This window comes from Rhodamnia argentea, chromosome 3, assembly GCF_020921035.1.
Source record: "Rhodamnia argentea isolate NSW1041297 chromosome 3, ASM2092103v1, whole genome shotgun sequence".
Lineage (NCBI taxonomy): Eukaryota > Viridiplantae > Streptophyta > Magnoliopsida > Myrtales > Myrtaceae > Rhodamnia > Rhodamnia argentea.
The window spans coordinates 3,933,627-3,944,314 of NC_063152.1; the positions used below are offsets into that span (position 1 = coordinate 3,933,627).

Consider the following 10,688-nt stretch of genomic DNA (forward strand, 5'->3'; position numbering starts at 1 on the left):
TCTTGCACTTTGGTGTCTAAGGGCACGTATGATAACCATTCTATTTTTGACATCAATTTTTGGCTAGAAATAAGTTTTTGAATGAGTTTTTGAGCAAAAAAACGTATTTGATAACGACATAAATTTATGTTCATGGAATAGAAGTTCGTTTGATAAATGTTGAAAATTTATACTTCTCAAATATTATTAGCATAAAATCTTCTACAAAAAATTTATATTTCATTTTTAATTATTAAAAAATATTATTTAATATTTTAAAAAATATATTAGTTAAGTTTTACTCTAGCGGCGGGCTTTGGTTGGCGGTAATGGGCGGTGCAATGGTTGTGGTGGTTGCTAGGCGATCGACGGCTTGCGATGGGGGTCGGCCATGGCCGACGGTGAGCGAGGGCGGCTAGTGAAGGTCTGCGAGGGGCGGCGGTTGGTGGTTACCGACAAAGGAAGGTCAATAGAGAGAGTGCGGCGATGACTTGAGAAAAAACGAAGGGTTTTGGTAGGTTATATCTCATTCATTTCTGTTTTTGGAACAGAGAAGCTACAATTTCTAGCTTATTATTTCTCTTTCAAATCTATTTTTGGAACAAAAATTTGTTTCAAAAATGAAAAAATAGAATTGCATTACCAAGCGAATTTCTGTTTCAAACAGGTTTGGAACATAAATAGAGAAATAGATTAGTTATCATTCGTGCCTTGATTACAAGATATTGACAAGGTTCAAACTTTTGGAGGCGAAAATGCTTCAAAACAAGTCATTAACAGTACCAAATCTATCCGTCTCCTGTGAAATCCTTAATTTTCGGAACGGATAGGACCAGCAGCCACGCTTCAGATCACATGCATCATCTGGCCTCTCAACCTCATTGAGACAGAGAGAGAGAGAGCAATGGATGGTCGACATTTTTTCCAGGCTAAAACGAAGGAGATGAACAGTATAAAAACGAAGAGAGAAGGGGGGTGAAAAGGGTTGGATTCACCTGTTCACAGCGAACCCTAATCTCCCCCGCCGACGATCCGACGACGTTTTCCGCTTTTTGCCCTCAGTTGCTCTCCAACTGAGGGAAGTTCTTGGGATTTGTCGAAAGACGAAACATCCTCCATTTTGGTAAGCAAAAGCTTGTCCCCCCCTATCTTCAATCTCCTTTAAATCTTTGTCAAACCACCGCATCTTCTTTGCAGCGAATCTGATATCTTTTGCTTTATTAGAATTCTCATCCTTTTGCCGTGTAACATATGAGTCGAAGGCGTCATTTTCCACTCGAAATCTTATCATCAAAAACTTCCGGACGAATCAATAACGATGCCCGGAAACGAAAATGGTAACAAAAATTTGCAAATTCCATGGATGATGTGCTCTCGTGAAAATAACTTCATTAAATTTTCCTTATCAAATGAAGCTACGAATTGGGTCGGGTTTCATCATAAGTTTTGTACGATAAAACTCAAGATTTCAGGAAAGCACGAATGATCTTACGATATTCTAGAATAAGATGTTAACCAATAAGGACACTTCAACATGAGAGACTTAAAAGGAAATATCACGATAGGTAAATCCTTCTGAAAAAGAAAGAGAGGAAGATATGGCTGTAAATGATAAGGTTATGCATATGTCATTTGGATAGAACTAATCGAATATATCCTAGTACAGATTTAATTTTTGGATTTGGGTATTTTGGTGATATGATAGAAGAGAAATTCAAATTGGAAATGAGGTGGTCGTGGGCTGGTGGTGTACCAGGAATCAAAGGGAAAACCCGAATCTTTGGACATCGTAGAGCGTAGCGTAGGCGACCGTGACAAACGTTGGTCAAAACAAAACACGCACGCTCCGATCCGGTTGGTGGACCCCACTTTGAATAAATCCAGTTTAAGATCAGTGGATTAAAAAACTTTGAATGATTCCAGATTAACTTTCTTCCCTCGCATGTATGTCATCTTTCAAGCGATTCCCTTCTGGTTCGCCTTTCGTCTCTATTATTATCCTTTCCTTTTCTTTGGAATCTCGCTCTCAACTCACTCTGGCCACTGCTTTTTTTTTCCCATAAAGCGGCAAAGGAGAAGACCTTTGCAAGAGTCGTTTTCAGAGAAGACCTAGAAAGCAGAAAGCAGATAGAGAGAGAGAGGAGAAGGAGAAGAAGACGAAGAGGACGGTTTTCTGGTTCTGGGTATTCTCTGTTCTTGTTCTTTTTCGGTTTCTCTTTCGTGCATTCAGTTGGGCTTTGATGGTTTTTGGTGGATTTCGGCACCAGGCGTTGAGGATTGTGTTGGGTCCGTATTGTTTCGAATCTGGCATTCTCTGTTCCAGTGCCTCATGCAGAGTTCAGTCGATCAGATTCAGTGGGATCGATTTGTTGCATGATTTGCCTTTTCTGTTTTATGGGGTATCATTTGCTGGAATTCGAAATGATAGAATAATTGAAGTTTCCAGACAAAAAGGAAAAAGCGATGGAGTATGGCGTCGAAAGTCTGATTCTATGTTTTCTCCTGCTGAAAGTTGTAATATAACATGCAGCAGATTGTAAAACAAATCACGGGAATGGTCGTTAGCTTACCTTTACTAGACAGGATTGATATAAAAATTGTGCCTTTTTCCGTATTCGACACGGGTAAGCAGATAGCGACTCTTCTTTAATTTTTTGCAGAATAGATATTGTTGTTGTTCTTTCGGAAGTGTGTGTCTGAGTAAGATAAGATGGAGGGAGGTCATACGAAAGCTGATAAGACGGAGTTCACCGAATGTTGGCGGACGACATGGAAGACGCCTTATATTATGAGGCTTGCGCTCTCAGCTGGAATTGGTGGATTGTTGTTTGGCTATGACACAGGTAGATCAAGCTCTTGCCCTGATGTTAGTTCCATTTCCTATGATTTACATTATGTTAAAGTGCATAAAGAAAAGATTAAGCTTGATCGGGATGACTATCAGTTCGCTATGGTGCTATTGTTCTATCAAATTCTTTTCCTAGGTCGTGATAGCGAAATTATTCCAATCGCTGAGTTTTACACAAATACTTTTAAATAATGTAGTTTGACTTTTGATTTAACTGTCTTCATATTAAGGTATAATACAAGTTCTTTGCTCTTTCTCTTGTTGTCAACCACCAGTGAGAAGAGTGGATAGTCTTCCAACTTTTAAACTGTTTTAACCTTTTCTGTTGCCATTTTGCTTCTCTGTTTCCACTTGCCTTTTCTTTTACTTTTCCTCAATCCTAGTTCACTTATCAACCTACAATCCGACCACATTAATTAAGACAAGATGTACAAAAGATTCATTAATTCTGTTTTTAGTAGTATTGATGTTTACCCCATCCCTGCCTGTCGTATATGCTTGCAGTCCTTATGCTTGTTGCAGCAAGTAGTCAGTTCTTTTGCCTTTTTGAGTGTTTGCCTCTGTATTGCTCTCTTAATTGAGATTTGGCATACAATAGTATCACCTGTTAAGAGGAATGAATACTCCTCAAATAGCACATAAACCTGAATACCTCATTTCCCCTGGTTGAAGGCGTCATTTCTGGGGCGTTGCTCTATATAAAGGAGGAATTCGAAACCGTCGACAAGAAAACATGGCTACAGGTAACTAATCCTTCCTCATTTCCTATACACTGCTTATGCTTCTCAAGTATGTTAGTTCTAAAAAGTTCTTGTCCGCTCGCAGGAAACTATTGTGAGTATGGCTGTTGCTGGAGCTATCGTTGGGGCTGCTGTTGGCGGGTGGATCAACGATAGATTCGGGAGGAAGGTATCCATACTTCTCGCCGACGTCCTGTTCTTTTTCGGTGCGATCGTCATGGCCGCTGCTGTAGCTCCATGGATGCTCATCATTGGAAGAATACTCGTAGGTTTAGGCGTTGGAATGGCTTCCATGACTGCGCCTCTCTACATTTCCGAAGCTTCTCCTGCTAGGATAAGGGGTGCTCTTGTTAGCACAAACGGTTTGCTCATTACCGGAGGGCAATTCTTGGCTTATCTCATTAATCTGGCCTTCACTCATGTATGCATAATCCCACATAATGTTCTCCTCCTATATTTGCGATTAGAATAAGTGAATAAGTTGGCCTATTCAAATTTTAGGCACATGGGACTTGGCGTTGGATGCTCGGGGTAGCCGGACTTCCTGCCCTTGTTCAATTCATCCTCATGTTCAGTCTGCCAGAGTCTCCTAGGTGGCTCTACAGAAAGGTAATGGTCGAGGCTCTCAACTTCTTTCACATTTTAGTATCTACTGGTCTGGTATCTGATTGTCATAGTGCATGCATGTACACTGAGAACCTGTCGATGGAAAATACTAGTCTTTTTCCTACTATCATAGCTCTTGGAGGCATGATTAATTTATCGATTAGTTTTTAGTGACTAGGAATCTGGTTACATGTTTTGTAGTTAAGTTACACAGCATTTTCTTGTTTGAAGAATGGTTTTGCTATCTATGCATCCACAAAATTGTGGAGAATAGTTAATTCATATTCTTCCAGGCCGTGTGACGTCCCTATTGCACACGACATGACCTGATATAATTATCTTGACTTCCATTTTGTTTTCCTTTTGCAAGTCTTGGAGTCCTTGACTATCAGTTTTCAGTTTTATGTACTTTGTTGACTTTTGCAAACATTATCTAGACTTGATCTTGCATAAAAACATTTGTATGTTAGACACTTATTTCTCTACATGGAGCACGAACCCAAATATTGTTCATCTTGTGTTGTTTGATCTATTTTGATAAATATGTATTATCTCAATTATATATGGTTTATCAAATTCGGATGCTGATTCTTTTACATAAGATGCACAAAATGATCGAGTTAAGAGCTCGTCTTGGAACTATTTATGATGCAAGTCATGTCTATATTATGCATACGCATAATACATTTTAGTCAAAGTTAGGGGGAACATGGGGGATGACCCAATCCAATTTCCTATTTTTGTATTCTGACATATAGTCATGTGACTGACACATTGGTTGGTACATTATATTGTCTCATATTGATATATCCTGTATAAAACAGAACAAGATCAATGAAGCTAGGAGTATCTTGGCCAAGATTTATCCTGCCAATGAGCTTGAGGACGAAATGAGAGCCCTGCAAGAATCTGTTGAAGCTGAAAAAGCTGATGAGAGCATCGTTGGAGAGAGTATGATCGCCAAAGTGAAGGGTGCTTGGAGTAACCCAATAGTCCGAAGAGGATTATATGCTGGAATTACGGTTCAAGTGGCTCAGCAGTTTGTGGGAATTAACACGGTCATGTATTACAGTCCGACGATAGTTCAATTTGCTGGGTTTGCTTCGAACAGGACCGCTTTGGCTCTCTCTCTCATAACTTCCGGCCTCAACGCGGTTGGTTCTATTGTGAGCATGGCATTTGTTGATAGATATGGACGGAGAAGGTTGATGCTCATCTCCATGTTTGGCATTATCTCTTGCTTGGTCGTATTATCTGCCTTATTCTGGCAAGCGTCTGTACACGCCCCTGCTATTGGTAAGCTGGAATCTAACCACTTTGGTGGAAACACTACGTGTCCCGCTTATTTGTCGGCTCCAGATGCAGCCTCATGGAACTGCATGTCTTGCTTGCATGCTGATTGTGCATTTTGTTCCGATGGTACAAGTAAGGTAAGTTTGCTTCAATTATTCTTTTTGCGAATTTGTCCGGAGTATTTTTGTCCCGTTATATAGTGCATAAACTAAACTCGTGTATTTTGTTCGTTTGTTATTTAGTATCAACCTGGAGCATGCCTGATTTCTGACAAAGGAATAAAGAGCATGTGTCGAGACGACCGAAGGATATGGTTCGAGCATGGCTGTCCAAGCAAATTCGGAATATTTGCCGTCCTTCTTCTTGGGTTGTACATCATTTCTTATTCGCCTGGGATGGGAACCGTGCCGTGGATCGTGAATTCGGAGATCTACCCACTGAGGTATCGAGGCACCGGGGGAGGAATTGCAGCGGTCGCTAACTGGTGCTCGAATTTAGTCGTGAGCGAGACGTTCTTGACCTTGACGAAGGCTCTTGGCTCAGCCGGCACCTTCCTCCTTTTCGCCGGGTTTTCCTTCCTCGGCCTCATCGCCATCTTCCTCTTGGTGCCGGAAACCAAAGGGTTGCAGTTCGAGGAAGTTGAGAAGATGCTGCAAGAGGGATACAAGCCCAAGGCTTTTAAGAAAAGGAACTCCAAAGTTGAAGGGTCTTCTTGAACTGTTCTCTTCTTCTTTATTAAAGGCAATTTGGCTTGACTGCATTGGTGTGGATCTCTTAGGAGAACTCTCTTATCTTTCAGTCAGTAAATAAACAACTGGTTTTGATTATATGGTAATTTAGCAAGTAAGGTGTAAAATATATACCTTTAGTTGAAATAATAATATTTTGATTTTATGGTAACTTAGCAAGGAGGTGTAAAATCTTGATAGCTTTAGTTGAAATGATAGTTGTCTCATAATTACCAATGCAGATTTTTCGGAGACTAGTTCTGATTATGTGGTTAATTTACTTCTTTTTTTTTACCATTAAAGGGTCATTCATGTTGTTAGTCATCGCAAGCATTTCGAGATTATGTGTTTCTATGAACGCATGCAACTTTCGACGAATGGAAGTTTTTTAGGCCCATTTCCCTTAAGAATCATAAAAACGTAACAGTATTAATCCGAGTCTCACTTCTACTCTATTTTTATTTATTTTTGTCTCACAAAAAACAGCAATTTTTGCTTTTTTGTCTCATAAAAATGGACAAACTTTCGATCGATACACTAATTTAACCACGTGAAGTTTCCCTTCAATGATGCCGTTGATGATTCGACGGTGTCGTTCCATGTATACTAGGCAAGTCACGGTTGTTGCCGCCGAAGCTACCGGCTAGAATCTAAACAGTTTTGAGTCAAGCAACGGGAGGGAACTTGAAAATTTAAGATTGGATTTTGGTGACAAAAATCGAAACCGACTTCAAGAAATTTGACAGGAGTCGAATTTTGGGTATCGACTAAAAATTGATGTTTCTTTTATGAGACAAAAAAGCGATGCATTATGTTATGTATCAAGCAATAGTTGAGCTTTAATTTAGCGGACCGCATGTGACATCCCACATAATCTGCTAGATAACTTTGCAATATACATATCTTCATATGTCTAGCACTTTATGTATTTAAGATTGGTTCATCCTTTCGAATTAATGTCTTTGTCCGAGAATAGTGTCAAAAAGGTTCTAAATTTATGCATTGGTGTTAATTCAGTCCTAAACTTTTCATTTTACATTTGTGCCGATTGAGTCCATCCGGTCAATATTTGGTTGAAAATTGCTAACGTAGACGCCGGTTATCTCACGTGGCATATCTAGCGCCGATGTGAACATTTTTAATATAAAAAAAAAGTCATCAAAACCCCCATTGCGATACATTTACCCTAATTTTTTTTAGACATGAAGAGTCCCAAACTATGCCTATTGTGACACGTTTAGCCTAATATTTTTTTTTACACCAAAAATCCTAAGTTTATACCCGTATAACACATTTACCCTATATTATATTTCCATCAGAAATCACCGTTAAAAGTCCTACGTGGCCTTTGAGTTGGACGATCGACTTCAAACGTCGCTGATATTTTCCATCTATCTTTCTCCCTTCTCCATGTTCGAAAGCTCTCCGTGCTCGAGTTCTCTCTGCCGAAGCTCCCTGCTCTCTCTCTCTCTCTCTCACTTGGTCCATGTTCAAAGCTTCATTGCTCCGTGCTCGAGGGCTCTGTCTGAAGATCCATTTGTCCACACGAACGAACGTCGTTTTCCTCTCTTGCGATTGCTCCACAGAACTCGTTTTGGGACTCTAAGGTTAGTATTCCGCCTGATCTCTCGGCTAAGCCAGAATTGGCGATGCCGATCCATGTGACCTCCTTTGTCGCCGTCGACACCAACCCACGACCTTCGTGAATGGTGAAAGACAGAATGGCGGGACTCAACAAACGGCTCAAGTGACGTGGAGCCAGTATTTGACGGTGGCTGGAGGCGCGATAGCGAGGCATCATCGCGGCCTTGAACGGGGACGGCTCTCCCGGACGGCTTCGGCCAGGCGAAAATAGCCTCGCTGGGCCTCGTCCTCGCGCAAATGATGCTCAATGAGGTCACTGTGGCCTGAACGTGACAGGGGGAGCCCTCGCCGGCGCTAGGCCAGCAGTTTGGGCCGTGGCTGGCCACCAAGAAATTTGCAAAACAGGAGGAAAAAAAAAAAAAAAGGAAGAAGAAGAAAGGAAGAAAAGGAAAAAATTTATACAATTATTTAAAATTTAAAAAATATTTATAAAATGTCATGTTTGTGCCGGCTGTGCCACGTGGGACGATCGGCGTCCACGTCATCGATTTTATGCCAAAATTGATCGCATAGACTTAATTTGCACAAATAGAAAAATTTTAGGACTAAATTGACACCAATAAAAGATTTATGATCCTTACCAAAAAAAAAAATTAAAAGATTTATGATTGAATCGGGTATCAATGCAATAGATTTATGATTTTTTTGGGCCTAATACAAAAAAAAAAAAAAAACCTCTAACTTTAGCATTTGTGATAAGTATATCCAAATTTGTTTGTCTCATAAAAAACTTCTAACTTTTACTTTTGACCCAATTCTACCCCAAACTTTTACTTTTATTCAAATTCTACCATTCTAGTACAAAAAAAAACCTCAACTTTGGCATATGTCCCAATTATATTTAAAACTTTTTTTTGTCTCATAAAAAATCTTCAACTTTTACTTTTGTCTCAATTTTACTACCGTTAGCCTTCCATCTATAATCACAATTAGTTAATCCTACGTGGCATTTTTTCATCATTAATGAATTAAATCTCAGGAAAACCGACATGAAAAAACCCTTCAAATTCTCTTCTGTTGTTTGCGTCCTCACATATTATCGAAAAATACAGAGTCACTCAAGACAGCGCGTTTAGTAGTCTCTTCGATACCAAACAGCCCAAAAAACGGTCGGACACGGAGATATTTGGATGAACGATAAAGTTACTATTTCTAAATTTTGAAGATTTATTAGTAAGTTTAGCGAGAAAATTCGAGTCACGTAGGATTAAGTAATGATGATTATGGACAGAAGGCTGGCGGTGGTAGAATTGAGATAAAAGTAAAAATTGAGGGTTTTTTAATAAGACAAAAAAAAGTTTCGGATATAATTGTCACAAATATTAAAATTGGGGGGTTTTTTTTTTGGGTATTAAGTCGATTTTTTTTAGACCTTTCTCGTCTTTATCCGTCTGTTTCAAAATTGTTACGAGGCTCCAGATTCCTGATTTCTTGAGGTGGGCTAGAAAGGCCAGAGAGAGTTTATATGCTTTCAATCATTGGGCTTTTGATTCCTCATAACTTCGGCTTGTACTCTCTCTCTCTCTCTCTCTCTCGATCTCGAAAAGTGCACTTAATTAAATATTTGCAAATTTTAATGAGGTTTGAGACTTTGAGTTAGCCACAAAATTCAGTTTAAGACAAAAAAAAAGTCAGAATTTGTGATCGTAGCATTAATTTTATCTAGATGCTCTTGAAGAGTTACGATATATATAGTGTGTTTGTTCCCTTTCATTCCAAATTTTGAGTCCACAACCAATTTGACTTCTAAGGTAATTATGTATTTTCCGATGTTCATTTATGTATTCATTTGTTTATTTACTTTTGTTTGTTTCCTATGTAATAAATATGTTTAAGTCCAATTTTTCTTTTATTTCTTTAGAGGTATTATTAGCTACAAAGATAATCGCCTTTAATTAGTTTGGTATTTGTTTTTGCTTGGTGGCAACCCTTTTAACCGGGCCGAATATACAATGTGAACAAACTTTGTCCATACAACTTGAGGGAAAATTCCAAATAAGAACTCAAAGTGCTTTCATTTTTTCAAATAAGAACTTGAAATACCCTCCTTATTTCAAAGAAAGGCCTGACCGAAGGGCATCTTCGTCCTTTAGTTTACTTACAATATTTTCATTTTTTTTTGTTTATTTGTTTTCCTTTCCTTTCCTTTTTTCTTTTTTCCTCTCTTCCCTCTTTGGCCATTTTTAGGCGAAAGCCCTTGCCTAGCCGGGGCAAGGGCCGCCATCGCCCGAGGCCGACGATTGCCGGGGAAGTGCGAGAGGAAAAAGAAAAGGAAAAAGGAAAAAAAATTGCAAAAAAGTAAAAGATGAAAATGCCCTTCGGCCATGCCCTTCCTTGAAATAATAAGAGTAGTTCAGGTTCTTATTTGAAATAAAGTGCATTTCGGGACTTTATTTGAGAAAATGAGGGCACTTAAGGCCCTCATTTTTTGACCCAAAAAAAGCCCTTATTTAAGCAAATAAGGGCATGATTTTTTACAACTTAATCAAGTACTACATTAAAAAAAAAAAAAATCAAGGGCTACATTGAACAATCGATAAATGTTTAGGGACTGATAGTGCCTTTACACATTTGAAAAATTGATTATCAACCTAGAAAACGTCGCACGGATGCTCTAAACCGAAGCATACCATTCGGAAAAAAGTTAACGAAAACGAAACCTCGGTTAAAAAGTAGGAAATGGTAGCTGAGGAGTTGAATTGCAGTTCGGATTAGAAATGGATTGTTGAGGACTTGCTTGACGTTCCTAAGCTAATTGACGCAATTTGCAGGTCAATAGGTAACCGGAGTGCCAATGAAACAAGTCATCCCGTTTCGCTCCCCATCATTCATCACCTAATTTAACATTTA

The 10,688-nt window shown here is 39.1% G+C and overlaps 1 protein-coding gene across 3 annotated transcripts; it reads left to right on the forward strand.

Moving 5' to 3' along the window:
* The first annotated feature begins 825 nt into the window (after positions 1-825).
* LOC115728107 (inositol transporter 4) lies at positions 826-6,366 on the forward strand. 3 transcript variants are annotated; one of them, XM_048276148.1, is made up of 7 exons: positions 826-1,102; positions 2,640-2,822; positions 3,500-3,570; positions 3,653-3,988; positions 4,069-4,176; positions 4,998-5,603; positions 5,709-6,366. In XM_048276148.1, exons 2-7 carry the CDS (start codon positions 2,690-2,692, stop codon positions 6,180-6,182), a joined length of 1,728 nt encoding a protein of 575 aa, XP_048132105.1. In that variant the 5' UTR covers positions 826-1,102; positions 2,640-2,689; the 3' UTR covers positions 6,183-6,366. The 3 variants fall into 3 exon arrangements, with proteins under 3 accessions (XP_048132105.1, XP_030514300.1, XP_030514301.1); XM_030658440.2 differs by lacking the exon at positions 826-1,102 and adding an exon at positions 2,056-2,162; XM_030658441.2 differs by lacking the exon at positions 826-1,102 and adding an exon at positions 2,060-2,162 and having other exon boundaries at positions 2,645-2,822.
* Positions 6,367-10,688: the final 4,322 nt, after the last annotated feature.

Excerpts from the sequence above, each read along its gene's own strand:
- LOC115728107 (XM_048276148.1), top strand. The coding sequence starts at position 2,690 with ATGGAGGGAGGTCATACGAAAGCTGATAAGACGGAGTTCACCGAATGT. Across the intron at positions 3,571-3,652 it reads ACAAGAAAACATGGCTACAG|GAAACTATTGTGAGTATGGC; the intron begins GTAACTAATCCT and ends GTCCGCTCGCAG. Across the intron at positions 4,177-4,997 it reads CTAGGTGGCTCTACAGAAAG|AACAAGATCAATGAAGCTAG; the intron begins GTAATGGTCGAG and ends TGTATAAAACAG.